This window comes from Erinaceus europaeus, chromosome 6 (genome assembly GCF_950295315.1).
Source record: "Erinaceus europaeus chromosome 6, mEriEur2.1, whole genome shotgun sequence".
NCBI classification, from domain to species: domain Eukaryota; kingdom Metazoa; phylum Chordata; class Mammalia; order Eulipotyphla; family Erinaceidae; genus Erinaceus; species Erinaceus europaeus.
The window spans coordinates 5,198,009-5,218,113 of record NC_080167.1 but is presented as its reverse complement, the minus strand read 5'-3'; the positions used below and the strand labels follow the sequence as shown (position 1 = coordinate 5,218,113).

Here is a 20,105-nt window from a genome sequence, read left to right as displayed (position 1 = left end):
TTTCTCTCTGTTTGTTGCCCATTCATCCAAAGGTGAGTATCTGCTCAGTTCCCTGGATTCTCAAAGCAAAGCCCCCAGGCTACCTGGCTGTGACTGGAGTGGGTAGACCTGAGGGGGGCTGCAGGGGGGCACCCACAGGTGTGACACGGGACCCTGGTAAACACACCTGCGGTTAGGGCAGAGGTGAGGCAGGCTGGGGTCCTTGTGACCCCGGGCTCCTGAGAGCCTGACAATGGACCCCCAAACTCATTAGGTTGTTTCTTTCTCATTTCTTTCTTCCACTCTTTTTATGAGGGGAGGGGGGGTCAGGGAGTGCAGCATGGGGAGGACCCTATGAAGCGGATCCTGCTAAGGTGGGGCAGTTTACGACAGGCCTGCAGTTAGCCCCCGGCTGACGTCGGCTAGTCCTTCTCAAAGGACCACGTGGCGTGCATGAGCTGTTCTTATTTTTTTTTTTTTAAGAAAAATTCATGTGTTGCCCATGGCTTTTTAAAATAATTTTTTTACTATCTTTATTTATTTATTGGCTAGAGACAGAAACGGAGAGGGAATGGAAGTGGTAGAGAGGGAGAGAGATAGAGAGACACCTGCAGCCCTGCTTCACTATCTGCAAAGCTTTCCCCCTGCAGGTGGGGACCAGGAGCTAAAACCTGGGTCCTTGAGCATTGCAACATGTGTGCTCGACCCGATGCGCCACCACCCAGCCCCTTGACTTTTTTTTTTTTTAGATTTTTTTATTAGTGATTCAATATTGACTTACAAAATTATAAAACAGGAGTATAATTCTGTCTCCATTTTCCTTTTTTTTTTTTTTTTTCTTCCTCCTTCTTCTCTAGAGCACTGCTCAGCTCTGGCTTATGGTGGTGCAGGAGACTGAACTTGGGACTTTGGAGCCTCGGACAGGAGAATTTCTTTGCATAACCATGATGCTATCTACCCCGCCTCAGGAGTATAATTCCGTACCTTTCCCACCACCTGAGTTCCAAGTCCTCATTCCCTCCATTGGAAAGTGCAGTAGTTCTCCCAAGACCACAGATATGGACTATTATTTTTAGAAATATATATGCACCCCTCCCCGCCCATGGTCCTGCCTTCTTTTCTAAGGCACACCTGTTTACACACCTCTTACTACTTCCAAGTCTCCGTCCCTTCTCTTTTCCTCTTCTCATAGTCTTGATGGAATTGGACTTTAGAGCCCTCTAGCCATCTTTCCTTATCCCCATAACATTTCTTTTCTTTTCCTTTCTTTTCTTTTCTTCTCTTTGCCTCCATGGTTATCACTGGGGCTCGGTGCCTGCACTAGGAATCCACTGCTCCTGGAGGCCATTTTCCCCCCCCCTTTTTTTTTGTTGCCCTTGTTGTGTACTGCTGTTGCTTTTATTATTGTTGTTGTTATTATTGCTGTCATTGTTGTTGGATAGGACAGAGAGAAATGGAGAGAGGAGGGGAAGACAGAGAAGGGGAGAGAAAGACAGACACCTGCAGACCTGCTTCACCACCCGTGAAGCGACCCCCCCTGCAGGTGGGGAGCTGGGGACTCAAACCAGAATCCTTAGCCGGTCCTTGTGCGTTGTGTCCCCTGAGCTTAACCTGCTGTGCTACCACCCAGACTACACCCCCATGACATTTTTAAGCTATATTTTTGATGTTTATTTATTGGACAGAAACAGAGAGAAATTGCGAAGGGAGGGAAACAGAGACACACCTACAGACCTAGCTTCGCTGCTCTCAAAGCTTCCTCTCAGCAGGTGGGGACTGGGGGCTTGAACCTGGGTCCTCTGGAATTCTAATATGTGCAGCAGGCCCAGGAATCTGCAGCCTGGCAAGATGGCACAGGAACCCAGATCTGCCTCATGCACCATCAGCAGGCTGCTCCTGCCCACCCAGAGAGAGGCGGACTCCTTATGGCCCCTCTGCCCACGCCTGGCCAGCTGAGAGCTCAGGACAGGGGTGGGGCTTCAGTGTCCTGTCTCAGTGTGTGGTAGCATCTTGTGGCAGGAGGGAGGGGAGGCTGAGCCTAGGGCAGAAGCTCAGGAAAAGAAGACTGGGTGGGACAGGGCAGACAGTATAATGGTTCTGCAGAGACTTTCATGCCCGAGGCTCCAAAGTCCCAGGTTCAATCCCCCGCATCACCATAAGCCAGAGCTGAACAGTGCTCTGGGGAAAAAAAAAAAAAAGTTTGAGGAAGACTAGCTGGGTGGGCATTGGGGTTCTCCCATCAGTCCTGGGGACTGGCAGAGGCTTGGGGGATACCACCACAGCCACCACCCTGCCCTTGGTTACTGTCACAGTCGGGGGACTAGACGCATCACCTGGCCCTTCTGAGCTGAACAGGGTGTGCGGAGGGTGAAGCACCTGTGTGCCAGCCTCACCTGGGCTGCAGGGGCCTCATTATCTCCTCCACCAGACAGGAGCAGGAAGGGAGGAACTGGCTCGGGGACACTCGGGAACCACACCTGTCCTCTCCTTGGGGAGTCTGGTGCATGTTGGAAGTTTGAGAGGATGAGCCGTGTTGGTCTGATGGCCCCTGCTTCTGGGGTCTAGTCCCTGTGCTCCTTGTGCATGTGAGGGTCCTCACCGGGAAGGAAGACCAGCAGAGAGAACCAGCCTCAAAGTGCAAGGACCCGTGCAAGGATCCAGGTTCGAGTCCCCCGAAGCAGGTCTCCAGGTCTCTCTATCTCTATCTCCCCTCCCCTCCCTCTCAATTTCTCTGTCCAGTCCAGTAAAATGGGAAAACATGGCCCCTAGGAGCAGTGGATTTGTAGCGCAGGTACTAAGCCCCAGCGATAGCCATGGGAGCAAAAAAGGCGGATGGGAAGGCTGGGCACCCATCGCAGGCGGGAGTGGCTGGCAGGGCCTCTTCACCACCGGGCTGGTATTGCTTGGCCAGCAGGCGTGGGCTTTGCTCAGAGAGCAGGAATGTCCACAGCATTCCAGACCATTCCAGACCATTCCAGACAGGCAGGCACGCTGCTCCCTGCAGACCACGGCGAGGGGCGAGCTCAAGGAGGCAGGCAGCCTTTCCGAGGAAGAGGCCGGCAGGTGACACAGGGAATCTACTGCTGGAGTCCCTGCTGTCCTTTCCTTCCATCCCGGACACCAGGACCCAAGACCCCAGAGTGAGGCGGGGAGATATAAAGGCTGCACTGTGTGGGGAAGCTGGGCCACAGGGTGGCCAGAAATAACAGGCAAGGAATAGGCAAGGAAACGCGCTTGAAACCACTCAGAGATTCTGAGAAGTGTTTCCTGGCCCGTGGGATCTCACAGCAGTCTCCGGTGTGAGGGCCGAGTGAGGGTCCTCTGGTGTGAGGACCTTCCAGGCCCCCAGATCTCACCCTCCTCCTCCCCCCTATAGCTGGGAGACTTCCCTGGGGCTCCACATGCGTTCAATGTCCCCACAGGGCAGCTGTGTCCAGGGAAGTGGACACGTCCCCCACCCCCTGCTGGACACCCCAAGTATGGCCCATGGGCCAGTGGACTATACTAGCCAGCTGACTGCATTTTAATCAGATGTGAAGCCCAGTAGGCTGGGAGCCACGCAGAGCCTGCATTGGTAGAGCGCAGGACTTGCAAGCATGGGGTCCGAGGCTGGAGCCTGCTGCTATGCTGGCCAGAGTGGCACTCTCGTGCTCTCTCGCACCGAAGTACCTTTTGCTTTATTCCAGGATGGTTTCTCATCAGTGGATTTAAGTTTGTATACAGTGCACCTCACCCACCACCAAGCTCTCATGCCATCACACCCTTCCTGCTGATAACTGCCCTAGTGCGCAGAGTCATCATCATCGTTCTGCAAGACTCTCATGCCTGAGGCTCTGAGGTCCCAGGTTCAATCCCCAGCACCACCATCAGCCAGAGTTAAGCAGTCTGGTCTCTCTGTCTCTGCTTTTCTCTATATCTCTCTCATTAAAATGAAATAAATAAAAAAAAACTTTTTAAAAAATGAGTTTGATTACTACTGTCATCTTTTTTGCAAATCTGTTCTTTTTAGTTATCCATATTCCACATGAGTGAAATCCTCCAGAAGCTGTCTTTCACTTCTCACTGAGCACCAACACCTCTAGTTTCATCTATTTAGTCCCAAACAACACAGCCTCGTCTTTTTAATGGCTAAGTAGTATTCCACTGACTATCTACCCCATAGCCATTTTAAATAGTCACCTGCCCATGAGCATTACAAGCAAGGAAGTGCCAAGAGGGAGGTGTGGACAGGTCAGGGGGCACAGAAGCCAGCACGAGGGAGACAGCTGGCCAAATGCCACAATTTGAATCTCAAAGTCAACAGACCAAACAAAAACAGAAACAATGGCCATGTGGGGGGTGATGGATTAGTCGTGCGGGCTCTGAGCCCCAGCAATAATAGAAAAAAAGTAATCATTCAAGGAACCTGTGAAAATAAAGCATGTGAGACAAGAGACTTCCCAGGTGACAGTGCAGCTTGGGGTTGGGGGGGACTTGAGGGGGGTGGCCAGGCCTCACTGTTCCCTGAGTAGGCCTTCTGTGATGATAGGAGCAGCCCAGGTAGGGTGGCTGGAGTCGCTGTCACCCACCTTCTATTTTTTTTGCCTCCAGGGTTATCGCTGGGGCCTGGGGCCCACGCTGCGAATCCACTGCTCCTAGCGGCCATTTTTTTCCATTTTATTGGGTAGGACAGAGAGAAAATGAGAGAGATGGGGAGATAGTGAGGGAGAGAGACAGACACCTGCAGGCCTGCTTCACCACTTGTCAAGTGTCCCTCCCACCCCCCTGCAGGTGGCAAGCCAGGGGTCTGGAACCCAGATCCTAATGTGGGTCCTTGTGCTTCGTACTATGTGCGCTTAACCTGGTGCACCACCGCCCAGCCCCTTTGCCCAGAACAATGGAGCCCTGTCTGGGGGAGTCTGCAGGCTGGGACCCCACACATGGACGGGACACTCTGTGAGCCCATGGGTACCCGTTTGGGGAGGGCAGGGGGTGAGACCAAGGTCAGAGGTCACAGGTTGGGGGGGGAGGGCTGTACCCAGCCCTTCCTTCTCAGACCCTGAGGTGGGGGCCCCACACCCCAGGCAGGAGACCGAGCCCTCAGAGCATGGCCTCCCCCTCCCCGGCTAATCCTCTTTTGATTAGCCCTGTTTCCTTCCTGCAGCCTTTCTGGAAGCTGAATCCAGGGCCTGAGTCTCGGGAATTTTCTAAACCGGGAGTCCCAGCACAGGATGAGTTCCAAAGGCGGGGGCCAGCTCCAGGAAGGGCTGGAGGGAGGGGTCCCAGCAAGGCCCGCCTCCCCTCGCTGCCAGGCCTGCCCTGTCACAGCTAAGCTGTCACGTCACGCCTGACCCACTCATGCAGTGTGGGAATGAGAGAGACAGCCCAGTCACAAGTCAACTGTGACTGAGCAGCGGCGCAACAGGGCAGGGAACGAGACGGGCACACCTGCTGGACCTGGAGGCCCCGATCTAAGCCTGTCTCTGCCTCTTCCCTTTAAGTCCCTGTGCCCCCTTTCTAAGGCTCAGTCTTCTTGTCCAGACACTGGGAATAAAAACAGTGCCCCCTCCTGGATCTTCACAGAGATGAGACCAAACAGTAGCTTGGCATGGAACTTGGAGAATTCCAGAGAATACCCCTGGCCAGGTGGGTCCCAGACCCGGCCTTGAGTCTCTCTCACTGTGTCATCTCTCCCCCACCCCACCCCCATGTCAGGCAGGAGGGGCTATCTTCCTCCCTCCCTTCCTTCCTTCCTTCCTTCCTTCCTTCCTTCCTTCCTTCCTTCCTTCCTTCCTTCACTGCCACCAAGGTTCTCACTTGGGCTCTGTGCCTACACCATGAATCCGTTTCTCCTCATGGCCATTTCTACCTTATTTTTTCCTTTCTATTTTTCACTTGATAAGACACAGAGAAATTGGGAGGGGTGGGGAAGATAGAGAGGGAGAGAGACAGGGAGACACCTGCAGTACTTGCATCGCCCTGCAGGTGAGGAGCGGACCCCAGTCCTTTCGTGTGGTGACGTGTGTGCCGCCGCCCGCCCCCCAGGATGGGGTTCCTGCCTGCCTTGATCGCAGCTACATTCCCAGCTCTCATGAGCACAGCAGGTGCTCAGAGATATTTGTGCCTGAACATCCCATAGGCAGATGGACCTGGGCGGGAGGGGAGCCAAGACTGATCTGGAATAGCTGGGGTCAGGGGGTACAGGAAATGCAGGAAAAAACATTCCATCTGAGACAACCCCCCCCACACACACACACACAAGTGCCCCACCGTGAGAAAGCACGTGAAGAAAACTCAATTTGGACACCAGGATGGGGAAGCCAGAGCAGAGCAGAGCAGGGGCTGGGAGGGCAGAGGCTGGGGAGGCCCCTGGCGGAGGGCTGGCTCACAGTGGGGGTGGGAGGGGGGTGCTGTGTGTTGCTTGGAGGGACCCAAGCATGCTTACTCAGTGTTGTCATAGCCGAATTATTTTTTCTTAAAAAGTAAAAGGGGGGAAGGGGGAGGTGGTGGAGCGCCCAGTTGGATGCAGGTGTTACCTGGAGCAAGTGTCCCACTCCCCACGTGCGTGGGGAGTGCGAAACAAGCAGTGAAGCAGGTTTACAGGTGTCTGTCTGTCTTCCTCTCTCTCTTTCTTTTGCCTCCAGGGTTATTGCTGGGGCTCAGTGCCTGCACTACAAATCCACTGCTCCTGGAGGCTTTTTTTTTTTTTTTTCATTTTATTGCATAGGACAGAGAGAAATTGAGAGGGGGAGTGGAGGGGACGATAGAGAGGAGGAGAGAAAGATTGACACCTGCTTCACCACTTGTGAAGCCACCCACCTGCAGGTGGGGAGCTGAGGACTAAAACCGGATCCTTGCGCTTAAAACTCTGTGTGCCTTCTCACTCTACCCCCCAACTCTCTCAATTTCTCTCTGTCCTATCCAGTAAAATATAAATTAAAAAAATAGTAAAAAGGCTGCCGGTGGAGTCGTAGTGCTGGCACCGAGCCCCAGTGATAACCCTGGTGGCAGCAAAAAACAAACAAAACTGATTTATTATGATATAGGAGAGAGGGAGAGAAAGGGAGAGGGGGAGAAAAAGGGAAAAGGAGAGGGAGAGGGAGCTCTGCTTAGCTCTGGAGTACAGTGGTGCTGGGGGCTGACACTGAGCTACCTCCCTGGCCCCATACCAGCTCCTTCAACAGTGACACAAGGCTGGGCCCTGGGCTCACTCACTGAAGCAGCTGCTTTGCATGTGGGGACTCACGTGAGCTGCTACAGAGCCAGCCCTGGGGAGACTTGGAACAGAGAGAGAGAGAGAGGGAAAGGGAGAGGGAGAGGGAGGGGGAGGGGGAGGGGGGCAGGTTGTGTGTGTGGGGAGTGTCCATGGGGGGGGCATCTGCTCCAGGAGAAGACACAGATGTGACTGTCAAATTTAATTCTGATCACAGTCCCCCTTCCCCCGTGTATGATCTGACCCAATAGACACCACGGCTGTCACGGGGCCCTGTCATAGGGAGAAGGGAGGTGACAGTCGGCACAGCTGGGAGCCCAACACAGGTCCCCTCCCCAAAGGCATCTTAAAGATTCTCAGAGCATGATGGTCCCGGTGCTGTGGGGAAGGGAGTAGAGCCACAGCCACAGCCTGGGGAGGACAGTCCTCTGGGGACATCAAGTCAGGAACAAGAGGGAAGAAGGGGTTGGGGGGGGGGAGAGAGAGAGAGAGAGAGAATTGCAGAGGTGTAAGGGAGTGCACACTTTGCACTTTACCACCAAGATGAGATAAAACAGAAAAAGACTGGGGCCGGATGGTGGCGCACCTGGTTAAGCACACACATTACAGTGAGCAAGGACACGGGTACAAGCCCCTGGTCCCCCCCTGCAGGGGGAAAGCTTTGCAAGTGGTGAAACAGAGCTGCAGGTGTCTTTTTGTCCCTCTCCCCTCTATCTCATTCCTCTTGATCTCTGGTTGTCTCTATCCAATGAATAATAAGTAGAAGATAGTTAAGAAAAAAGAAAAAGGGGGCCAGGTGCTAGCACAGCGGGTTAAGCGCACGTGGCGCAAAGTGCAAGGACCGGCATAAGGATCCTCGTTTGAGTCCCCGGCTCCCCACCTGCAGGGGGGGGGTCATTTCACAGGTGGTGAAGCAGGTCTGCAGGTGTCTGCCTTTCTCTCCCCTTCTCTTGATTTCTCTCTGTTCTGTCCAACAACGACAACATCAATAACAACAACAATAAAAACTACAACAACAATAAAACAAAAAGGGCAACAAAAGGGAAAAAAAGAAAATAAAAAAGGAAAAGAAAAAGACCCATCATTTGCTGCTCTGGCCCAATGCCTGTGTGGACAGGAGTGAAGAAATTCTTCCCAGGACTCCAGTGGCAGCTGGACAGGTGGCACACTGGTGGAGCACAGGTCTTGCTTGTGCGAGGCCCTGGTTCGAACCCTGGCATCGCCTGAGCCAGAGCAGAGAGATGCTCTGGTCTCTCTCATGCAATAGTACATTTTTAACAAAAATGTCTGTAGATGGATATATTATTTTGACTGAGAGAGAGAGATGAACACCTATCTGACACATACTATGTTGGGGGTTGAACCCAGGGCCTCGCACACTCCAGTCCATTCTATCCATTCTTCCCAGGACTCCAGTGGCAGCTGGACAGGTGGCACACTGGTGGAGCACAGGTCTTGCTTGTGCGAGGCCCTGGTTCGAACCCTGGCATCGCCTGAGCCAGAGCAGAGAGATGCTCTGGTCTCTCTCATGCAATAGTACATTTTTAACAAAAATGTCTGTAGATGGATATATTATTTTGACTGAGAGAGAGAGATGAACACCTATCTGACACATACTATGTTGGGGGTTGAACCCAGGGCCTCGCACACTCCAGTCCATTCTATCCCACTGAGTCACTTCTGCAGTCACCTAAATAAATCCTTAATTTAAAATAATCTTTATTTATTGTACAGAGACAGCCAGAAATTGAGAGGAGAGGGAGACAGGGAGAGAAGCAGAGACACCTGCAGCCCTGTTTCACCATTTGTGAAGCTTTCTCCCTGCAGGTGGGGGCCAGGGGCTTGAACCTGGGTCTTTATGCACTGTAATGTGTGTGCTTAACCAGGTGCACCAGCACCTGACCCAATTCCTTTATAAAAAGAAATGAAAGAGCCTCCAGCAAGCATTGCTGCCTGGCCTTGACTTGGAAACAGTGGGAGGAAAAACCACACAGCCGGCTCCACACTCTGAGGACAACGCAGCCACCCTCCCTGCCGGGGCCTGCTGGCATGTGACCACCTCGGGCCCATGCCAGGCCCAGGCACTCCCGGGACAGAGAGAGAGCCAGGAGCGGCTGCCAGCGGGGCCATCTGCTCCCTGATTCCCACAGTGGGCACAGCCTCAGGAGGGCAGCAGGGCAGAAGCGGGGTCCCTGCGCCCAGGAGGGAGGGGACCGTCCTCTACAGGAATCAAACTGTACATGAGCCTTCCTGCCTGCCACCTCCAGGCACAGGGTCTCTTGCCTCCTGGCCACCAGGCCCTCTCTGCTGCCAACAGTGACCTGTCCCTGGGCTCCAGCATGGACTGAGCAGGGCATCTTAGCACCGAGCTTGGTTCCCATCTGGCAGGTGAGGCCGAGGGTGCCCTGCACGCAGCTCACAGCCCCATGTCCCTGCCCATTCCCTTGCTCAGTGCTAACTGCAGGCCCAGAGCATCATGGGTTATGCTTGTTACTCTTTCCCCCCCTTTTGTTGCCCTCGTTTTTTATTGTTGTTGTAATTATTATTGGTATTATTGATATCGTTGTTGTCGGATAGGACAGAGAGAAATGGAGAGAGGAGGGGAAGACAGAGAGGGGTGAGAGAAAGACAGACACCTGCAGACCTGCTTCACCACCTGTGAAGCGACTCCCCTGCAGGTGGGGAGCCAGGGTTTGAACCGGGATCCTTACGCCGGTCCTTGCGCTTCGCGCCACGTGCACTTAACCCGCCGCGCTACCGCCCGACTCCCGCTTGTTACTCTTAAAGGCTAACGTCACAAGACAGAGTGCCAGCCTGGCATTGGTGTAACCAAGGGCCAAACTTGGGACCTTGAGTGTGTGAGTCCTATGCCATGAGCCTCCCTTCCACCCTCTTCCCAAAACAGAGCTAAGGCGTCAACTCTGCTTGGGGGCTGCAGGCAGGTGGAGGGTGTAGGGGGACAGGAGACCACTCTGAGAACCAGAAGAAGAGGGCTGGGCTGATGGGTGGCCTGGGACCAAATAGGAGGGAGAAAAGGTGCTGCACTGCCAGCACCACCCGCGCCACCTCCCAGGAAGATGGGGGTACAGAAGGCCCACCCCATGTGACTTGGGAACTCACTGCCTAGGGTGAGTCAGAGACAGCTGTCACTGGAGGTTAACCAGCAGTGAGGGCCTGCCCCAGCTTATTCAACCACCAGTGCCTCACCCTTAGAAACCAGATCATGGGCCAGAAGATAGCTCAGTGGGCAGAGCTCACACCTTAGCATACATGAAGCCCTGGGTTCCAGGCCAGGCAAACACACAGAAGCACTGTGAACAGCACGGGGGGGGGGGGAGGGGGTATCCATAGATGTGGGATTGTGCTGTGGCACCTCTCTTTCTCTCAGAAAATAAAGAATAAAAACTGAGCTAGGTGGGTGGGGGAGATAGCACAATGGTTATGCAAAGAGACTCTCTTGCCTGAGGCTCCAAAGTCCCAGGTTCAATCCCCCGCACCACCATAAAGCAGAGCTGAGCAGTGCTCCGGTGTCTGTCTCTCTCTCTGCATCTCTCTCAAAAATAAAATAAAATAAAATAAAATATCTTGTGGTCCAGGAGGTGGCGTAGTACATAAACCATTGGACTCTCAAGCATGAGGTCCTGAGTTCAATCCCTGGCAACACATGTTCCAGAGTGACGTCTGGTTCTCTCTCTCTCTCTCTCTCTCTCTTCTATCTTTTTCGTGAATAAATAAATTCTTTAAAAAAAAAAAAAGTACTGGGCTGGGTGGGGATGCTCGGAGGCATGGTACCTGTGGGAAGCCCTGAGTTGAATGAAAAGCTATTTGTCCCCCAAATGACCTCAGTGAGATAGATAGTTCACGCTGTTGACTGGGCCCTGGACTGAATGAGGGAAATGACTGGGGGGGGGAGGCAGCCCCTGCAGGCTGAGCTGCTCTGACAGCCCCCTCAGCTGCCAGCAGGCCTCTGCCCGCGCCCCCCTCCTCACCCCACCTTCCCCCACAGCCAGCCACAGGGAGTCAGAGCCACCACAGCCCACTGCTGCCCCCACCTGGGAGTCAGCCTGCTGCAACCTCCCAGCCATGCCCTTGAACCCCAGCACCCACCCCTCTCTGGGTGAGAAACAGGATGTCCGCCCTGCTTCCAGTGTCACACTGCCAGGATCAGCAAGTGAAGTGAGACAGAGCCCTGATCTTCACAGACGACCGTCAACACACGCACACGCACAAGTCTTTCTGCTTCCTTCCTTCACTTACACACACACCACGACAGCCAGGCTGGGCTCCTCGGCCAGATCATGTGCTCTGGGCGATGGGCTGATGGGCTGATGGACGCTGGAGCCCAGCCTCTCAACACAGACTTCCTCCTCCAAGCAATGTCCCTCCCCCCTCAAAAGTACTTTCCCCCTAAAGACTAATGTCATTGAAACTGCTAATTTTTTTAAAAGATGCATTTATTTAGTGAGTGATGACCACAGAAACACTCTGGTGTACACGGTGCTGATTATCTCTGATCTAAAAGAAAAAGTCACTGTATAGGCGTTTACTTTTTTTTTTTTACCAGAGCCCTGCTCAGCTCTGGTTTATGGTGGTGCGGGGGACTGAACCTCGGCCTCGGGCATGAGAGTCTCTTTGCAGAACCATTATGCTCTCTCTCTCTCTCTTTTAATTATCTTTATTTATTTATTGGATAGAGACAGCCAGAACTCTAGACGAAGGGGGAGATGGAGAGGGAGAGAGACAGAGAGACACCTGCAGCACTGCTTCACCACTTGCAAAGCTTTCCCCTTGCAGATGGGGACAGGGGCTCAAACTCAGGTCCTTGTGCACTGTAATGTGTGTATTCAACCAGGTGTGCCATCACCTGGCCCCCTATTATGCTCTCTCCCCTTGCCCTAGGCTCTCACTTTTTCAACCTACCCCATGAATCTACTAAGTAATGTTGTTTCTGAGAAACCCTTAGGTGCACTCAGAGAGCTTCCTGGAGCTGCCCACAACAGTCAATAGTAGAAGCCAAGAGAGGAAAGACCCTGTGTTTGGGTGTTTTTGCTGGCTTATGGAAGATTCAGCACTTAATTCTAGAAAGCAGCCCTCTACACCACGAAGCCAGACTGAAGACTCCGACTCTCAGAGATGAGAAGAGTAAACAGGGAGGGGGCTTCACAGGCCAAGTGTTTGCATTGCCAGCCTGAGGCCAAGTTCAGTCCCCAGCACTTATGGTGATAAGCCAGAGCTGAACAGTGCTCTGGCCTCTCTCTCTGTATCTTTCTCTCTTTCTGATAAAAACAAATAAACATTAGAAGGAGGAGGAGGAGGAGGAGGAGAAGAAGAAAAAGAAGAAGAAGAAAGAAACAGGAGAGGCAAAGGCAGAGGGAAAGAAACCACAGCACCAAAGCTTTCCTCCATGCAATGGGGGCCGGCCTTGAACCCGGGCTGTGCACATAACCAAACAGTGCCAGGTTTTGTCATGCCGGCCCTTCTGTGTAAGCTTTAGAGCACTGCTTTAAAAGCAAAATCAAACTAACATTGTACTGAAGCTCGGGGCGCTGCCAAGTGGTAGGGCACAGGACTTGCACACACGCTGTCCTGAGTTCGAAGCCAGCGCTGTACACGCCAGCCAGAGCAATGCTCTGGTTCTCTCTTGCCCTCCTGCTGATAAAATCAACCTGCTGGGGGAAGGGCGACACGTAAGAAGCTGCGGTGTTCTCCCCTGCGGGCTCGTCTCCCCAGGAGCAGGGAGTGGGGGCGGTGGGTCTTACCTGTGCGGGGGACTCAGTAATGACAGTAAAGCAGCTCACCTGAGGGTGCACTTGCGTTCCTCGTCACTGCCGGCCCCCACCTGCAGACGGAAGGATGCGGTCACAGCCCGGAACCCGGGACCTGGAACCCGGAACCCAAAACCGGTGGGGACAAGCCCGAGACAGCCTCCCACGTCCTGCTCTGGGGCTGCAGAAGCTCTGGATGCCACAACACAGACCCTGTCCTGCTGAGGCTTCTGGTCACTTCCATGGCAGAATCTCCTGCTCTTTATCTCAGTGCTCATGCTGAGTCCTCCCTTGGCTCCCTGAGTGCTCTGTTTAGCATCAGTCCTCAGCATGCCCAAGGCTCAGTCCTCTACTTTACAGGGTTGTTTTGGATTGGATCCTAATTTAATTTAATTTTGTTTAAAAATTTTTATTGATTGATTGATTCCCTTTTGTTGCCCTTGTTGTTTTATTTGTTGTAGCTATTATTGTTGTTGTTACTGATATTGTTGTCTAGGACAGAGAGAAATGGAGAGAGGAGGGGAAGACAGAGAGGGGGAGAGAAAGACAGACACCTGCAGACCTGCTTCACCGCCTGTGAAGCGACCCCCCCTGCAGGTGGGGAGCCGGGGGCTGGAACCAGGATCTTTATGCCGGTCCTCACACTTTTGTGCCACGTGCACTTAACCCACTGTGCTACCACCCAACTCCCTCTATTTTAATTTTAAAGGTGTATTTTATTATTTAAATTATGAGAGAGAGAGAGAGAGAGGGAGATGCACCAGAGCCCCACTGCAGTGTGTGGGGTGTCGAGTTTCCACTGGGAGCCTCAAGCCTGCAAGGCCTATGCTCCACCAGCTAAACCACTTTTCCCGCCTACTGTAGCTTTTTTTTTTTTCTGTCCTTACTGGGGCCTCACTACGCTGGGCTGACTTTTTATTAAAGACAAATAAATATATGGAGAGATGAGAGAGAGAGCGCGATGGGAAAAGACTGAAGTTTTCCCCAGTGTTACAGAGGCTGGGGCCTCAAACCCGGGGCCACACAGGCACCTCCCCCGGTGAGCTATTTCGACCTGGGGGGGGGGTCCTCTCCTTTCCTTTTGAAGGGGAAGGGGCTGTGTTTTCAGAGAACCCACTTCCTCCTGCACTCTAGAAAGAACAGACTTTGCGATCTGCGCCGTTAAGCCCCAACATGCAGGTTAAAAGCCTCTCTCCAAAGTGGGGGTCCAGGCTCCCAGCTGGACCCTCAGTGCTGCAGGGGCCACCATGGTGCTCTGGCTTTCTCTCTCTCTCCCCTACAAAATAAACAAAACCAAGTCTCTGAAAGGGCTGGAGAGATGGCATAATTGAAAAACACACACCACCATTGCCGGCAAAGTCTCCCCCAGCCACAGAAGCAAGCTCCAGGCTGTCTGTGTGGTTCTCAGAAAAGGCCTGAATGTTTAATAGACAACTCTCGGGGCTATTGATTTATCTAAGTGGAAGCAAGTGCGTTTAATATCTTCTAAAAGTTCAAAGACCAAGAGATTAGGCTCCAGAAGTAGCCATGACTTAACCCCCCGGTGGGTATATTCCCTTTTTTTATTTTATTTTATTTTTGCTTTCTTTCTTTCAAGGAGAAAAGTGAAATGAGAACACCACAGCCCGCGCCACCTCACACCGCTGGGACTTGGCGTGTCCTGTACGGTACACAGAGGAGCCCATTGAGCGGAGACGAGAAGCCTGGAAAGCAGTGATGGCTGGGAGACGCAGGGCTGGACCAGCATAGAAGCCAGAGACAGAAGCCCTGGATGGCAGGGTCGGGGTCCAGAGCTCTGGAGGAGCAGGATAGGGGGTGAGGGAGAAGGGACACCCCTAGAGAAACCTGGAGCCCCTCGTCTCTATCATGGCTGTGCATGCTAAGACAACAGTGTCACGCAATCGTTGATTCCAAGCCAGGGCCACTGGCCGTGTGGCTGGCAGGTGCCTCCTTGTCCCTGTACCGGGCCTCACAACAATGAATGAATAAGATGGGCCATCACTTCCTGTCAGCGGTGCTGGGGCCTTCCCTGCAAAGCTGAGAAGGTCTGGGTGACCAGAAACAGGCTGAGGAATGAATCTGACCGCAATCACCACCGAGTGACTCGTCGGCCTGCCTCCAGGTGTACTGGCTTTGTTCTGCGTGACTTCACCCATTTCCAAGGACCTCTTGATGACATCAGGCCCGGAGAGGCAGAGACTGGAGGCTCCCTCGCTTCCCACCAGAAACCGGAGGGGGCTGGCCAGGTGTGAGACCGGAGACCACTCCTGCAAGCTTCCAGAAGGCTGGCTGTGGTCCTGGGCCCTCAACTGTGGGGAGCCTGAGTTTGCAGGGTGCTGCTGCATCCAGTGGGGAGGGGGGCAGGCTGCTGTTACCGCCACCCACCTGGAATGAGACAAGCCTCCAGGATACAGTTTTCTGGCCCTAAGAATTCCTGGTGTGAGGCTGGGCAATCCTGATCTCCCCCACCCCCCACTCGCACCCCATCCCCATCGGTGACTGGAGACCTGCCAGGCCATGGCAGTGAGTCACCCTCAAAATGACCAACTGATGACTGGTTCCGGGGCTGCAAGGTGTGCGGCAACGAAGCAAGCATGGGTGAGCTCACACACAAGAAGATTGGCTCTGCAGGCGGGGGCCCCAGGCAGCACACCCCCGAGGTGAGGCAAGCGGGGCAGGCATCCTGGAGGGAAGTTGTGTGGGTGGAGGGCCAAGGCAGAGGCTGAGGCCCAGAGGGGCCACAGGCAGCCCGACAGGCTCAGGCTCAGGCCAGAGGCAGAGGGCTCCTGCTTGGGTTCTACGCCTCAGCCAAGCAGGAAGAGGCGTCCCAGGAAAAGCCGGCCAGCCTGGCTGGACTGGTGCTGATTGAACTACAGCCACTTCCTCTCCGTTTTCTTAGATTCCTCTTTTTAAACCGCATCCAGAGTTATCACTGGGGGCTGGGGCCTGGGCAACAAATCTACTGCTCCTGGTGGTCTTTTATTTTTCCTTTTACTTGATAGGACAGAGAGAAATCGGCAAGGGAGTGAAAGGGAGAGAGGGAGAGAGGGAGAGAGAGGAAGAAGGACACCTGCGGACCTGCTTCATCGTGTGTGAAGCTTGCCCCCCTGCAGGTGGGGAGCCGGGATTTGAACTTGGGTCCGTATGCATAGTGATGTGTGCATCAACCAGGTGCACCATGGCCTGGCCCCCTTTTTTCCCTTAAGATTTGTTTATGAGAAAAGGGGTGAGGGAACCAGACCATCAGTCAGGCATATGATCGCCAACGATCACATTCAGGCTTTCACGCTTGCAAGTCCAAGGCTTTCTCCACTGTGCTGCTTCCTGGGCCAGTTAAGTCTCTGTTTATCAGGACATTTGACCTTTAGGGAAAATGGTGTTTCATATGATCACTAAAACGTCGTCTACCCGCATGTCCAACAAGACATGGTATGGCCACTCGGTGGAATAGTATTCATGGATGAAAAGGACTGAGATACACTGAGTGAGCCTTGGAAACATTTCACTGAGGTCAGGGGTGTATGTGTGTGTGTGATTCTATGCACAGGGACTGCCCTGAGAGGGCAAATCTATAGAGACAGTGCACATCAGAGGTAGACCTGAGTGGGAGGAGGTCTAAAGGGGCTTCCGTAGTCTACTTAAGGGGGTGAGATTTCCTGGGGTGAAATGCCATGGGATCAGACAGTGGTGGTACTTGCAGGATCCTTCGAACAGATTAGAAACCACTAAGCTGTATACTTGAGTTTCTGTTACGTGAGGCACTGCTCTCCTGAAAAGTAAGACAGCCATCGCGGCAGGGGCTGTGTGGGCTGTATTTGAGGAGGGAGGGAACTGACGGGCTTCCTGCAGGGCCCTTCCAGAAGCCCAACTCTCCCTAGGCTCACCGGGGCAGGGACAGAGGGCTGGTGGGGAGCAGGTGCCCTCCTCCATGCTGTCAGCCAGGAAAAGCAGCCTGCTGGCCCCCGCTATGGGAACTCACTCTCAGGGCCCCTCCTGGAGAGCAGAGGGCTGAGGATTCCACCATCCCCACCCACCCCCACTGGCTTCTAGAAGCAGTGGGAGGGCCACCCACAAGAGGCCAAATATAGGTTCTGGGGAAGTGCTATCCGGCCAGAAGGCCAGGTCGCCCAGAAGCCGGGGCCTCCCTCCTCAGGGCTCCCCCGCTAAACAGTTCCTGCTCCTCTGGCGGCCGCTGCTCTGCAGGCCAGCTCAGGCCAAGCTGGGCAGCAGGACCAGAGGCCGGAGCGGGCTGCCAAGGGGACGACGGGGTGAGGGTGGGGGACAAGCAGGAGGGACCCCAGCCACAGAGAGCCAAGGCTGCAGCCCAGTCCGGACCCCTCCTCCCAGGACCCTCAGGGACAGACGGAGGCGGTGGATCTTGGTTCCATGCTGGCTCTGCAAACCTGGCCAGAGAGGCTGCCCTCTCAGCGAGAGCACCCTGCAACCACAGACACCCCGGCACCACGCACAGGAACAAGCGGTCCCCAATGACAGGGCCGGACTGAAGACACATCGCTGTCTCCCCAGTGACAGGCCCGCCACGGACCACCAAGCTCAGGGGAGTTCCTGTACTGTCACCATCAGGAGTCCAGTCCCACCCGCACCCCCAGGAGGAGGGTCACACCTGCAGGCACAAGCTGCCCTCAGTCACCCCTGCATGGGGGTCACAGTCACACCCCCAGAGTGACCCAGACGGGGGTCACCCCTGCAGTCACCCTCACACCCACAGTCTCCCGCAGAGCCCGCGCACACAGGCCTCCAGCACCCCCCCCCCCAGCCTCGCAGGCCAGACCCCCGCCCGCAGGAGGCTGGCGGCTCGGGCCCCGGGCTCACCTCGCTGTTGCTGGCGGACGAGGCGGCGCTGGGCGTAGGTGAGCGCTGCAGGGTGACCAGGGCCATGGCTGCTGGCGCCGCCGGAGCCTGGTGCTGCAGCTACCGGGCCCGGGGCCTCCAGGGGCCTCCAGGAACCGCGCGCGGGCGGCCGGGCGAGCCGGGCCGGGCCCGCCCTCCTGCCCTCCTGCCCTCCCAGCTGCACCGCCCCGCCCCCGCCTTCCGCGCCTGCGCGCCGGGTCGGAGGCGGGGCCTGAGGGGCGGGGCCAAGAATGACGCGGCGAGTGGGGAGGGGCCAAGAGGGGCGGGGCCAATAGTGAGTCATCTGACGTGTCGGGTTGGAGGCGGGGCCCGTAAGAGGGCGGGACTAAGAGTGATGCCCGGGCCTGGGGGCGGGGCCTCGTGTGATGCACCAAAACGGGGCGGGGCCCCTGGGGGCGGGGTCAGATTGACAGGGTGGGTGAGTCCTTGGGAGGCGGGGGCTTGAATGGAAGGGACTGGGCGGTGCGTCGGTCCAGGGAATACGGCCTCCTGGGGGCGGGGCCAGATTTCGCGTGGGCGGGGCCTTTGGATGGATGGTACTTGGACTGAGGGGCGGGTCTGTGAGGAAGCGGCCCGGACGCGAGCGGCACCTGAACTTCCGGAGGTCGTGCGCGGGGTCTGGACTGAGGCTCGCTGGGCCGCTTCAGATGCGAGGCCTCAGTGGGGGCGGAGGCCTGAGACGTGCGGGGACGTGCTCTGACATGTGCGGGCGGGTCTGTGCCTGCCAGGGGCGGGGCCTGGTGTGGGTGACTCCGGAAGGGTCTGGGGGCGGGGCCTGGACTGAGGGCCCCCAGGTGGTGGGGCGGGGCCTGAGGTTGGGAGGCGGGGCCGGCGCGGAGTGCGGCGCCTGCGCAGTATGCTCACCCAACCCGGCCTTGTGTCTCTGTCTCAGTCGCTCTGAAAAAAATCAACCCAGGAAAGTAAAGCCCCAGTGATGGGAAAAGAAAAAAAAGTACAAAAATACACAATGCACAAAATGCCAGGGTCCTCCCTGAGGGCGGGGTCTCTTCCCTCTCAATTTCTCTCTATACAATAAAATGGAAAAAATGGCCACCAGGAGCTAGTGGATTCATAGTGTTACCAGCGATCCCCCTGGAATGAACATAATAATAATAAGTGATAGGAAGGCAAGAGCTTGGAGTGATGAAAGAAGGGACCAATAGCCAAGGAATGCAGGCAGCTTTGAGAAGCAGAACGAAGCAAGGGGACACATTCTCTCAGGAACTGCAAGAGTCTATTCCTGTAGTTTCAAGCTGTTAGGTTTCTGCCAACTTGTTCTAGGGCCTATCAGAATTGAACAGAAAACTAATCTTGCAGCCTGGGAAATAGCTCAACAGGTAGAGTGAAGTACTTGCAAACTGGAGGCTCCTGGCTCCATTCCCAGTGTTGTGTATCCTGGAGTGATGCTGTGGCTTCTCTCTCATGTGTAGCTCATGTGAAATAGAGATTTTCACATGAAATAAGTAAAATGTTTTGAAAAACCAACACACACACACACACTTAAAAAAATTATTCATGAAGAAGATAGGAGAGAGAGAGAAAGAACCAGATATCACTCTGGTACATATGCTGCTGGGGTATTGAACTTGGGACCTCATCCGTGGGAGTCCAATACTTTATCCATTGCGCCACCTCTCAGTCCACCATTTTTTTTTTTTTTAATCACTGCTCAGTTCTGGTTTATGATGATGCCAGGACTTGAACCTATGGCTTTTAGCATGCTAGATTTATGTCAACCTAGGGAGCTATCTCCCAGACCCTGGGCACTTCCTTTTTCTCTTTTTCTTATCTTTTAAAAAAAAAATTAAAATTTTATTTATTTATTTTCCCTTGTGTTGCCCTTGTTGTCTTTTTTATTGTTGTTGCAGTTATTATTGTTTTTGTTATTGATGTCATCATTGTTAGATAGGACAGAGAGAAATGGAGAGAGGAGGGGAAGACAGAGGAGGGAGAGAAAGAGACACCTGCAGACCTGCTTCACCGCCTGTGAAGCGACTCCCCTGCAGGTGGGGAGGCAGGGGCTTGAACAGGGATCCTTACGCTCATCCTTGGCTTTGCGCCCATGCACTTAACCTGCTGCACTACCGCCCGACTCCCTCTTTTTTTTCTTTTTCTTTTCCCCTCCAGGGTTATTGCTGGGGCTCAGTGCCTGCACTGTGAATCCACTGCTCCTGGAGGCCATTTTTTCCCTTTTGTTGCCCTTGTTGTTTATTGTTGTTGTTGTTATTATTGTTGTTGTTATTGCTGTCATTGTTGTTGGATAAGACAGAGAGAAACAGAGAGAGGGCGAGAAGACA

At 54.3% G+C, this 20,105-nt stretch overlaps 1 protein-coding gene across 2 annotated transcripts in view; it reads right to left on the bottom strand.

Annotated features, from left to right (window-relative positions):
* SSH1 (slingshot protein phosphatase 1) overlaps nucleotides 1-17,988 on the bottom strand; it is a 60,327-nt gene extending 42,339 nt beyond the window's left edge. Inside the window, exons 1-2 of one of the 2 annotated variants that reach the window (XM_007525254.3) lie at nucleotides 17,770-17,988; nucleotides 12,970-13,010 (exon numbers count right to left, since the gene is read on the bottom strand). In XM_007525254.3, the coding sequence (XP_007525316.1) occupies nucleotides 12,970-13,010; nucleotides 17,770-17,835 (107 nt within the window). In that variant the 5' untranslated portion in view covers nucleotides 17,836-17,988. The remainder of the gene's footprint in view (nucleotides 1-12,969; nucleotides 13,011-17,769) is intronic. The other variant, XM_060192563.1, reaches the window with a different exon arrangement.
* Nucleotides 17,989-20,105: the final 2,117 nt, after the last annotated feature.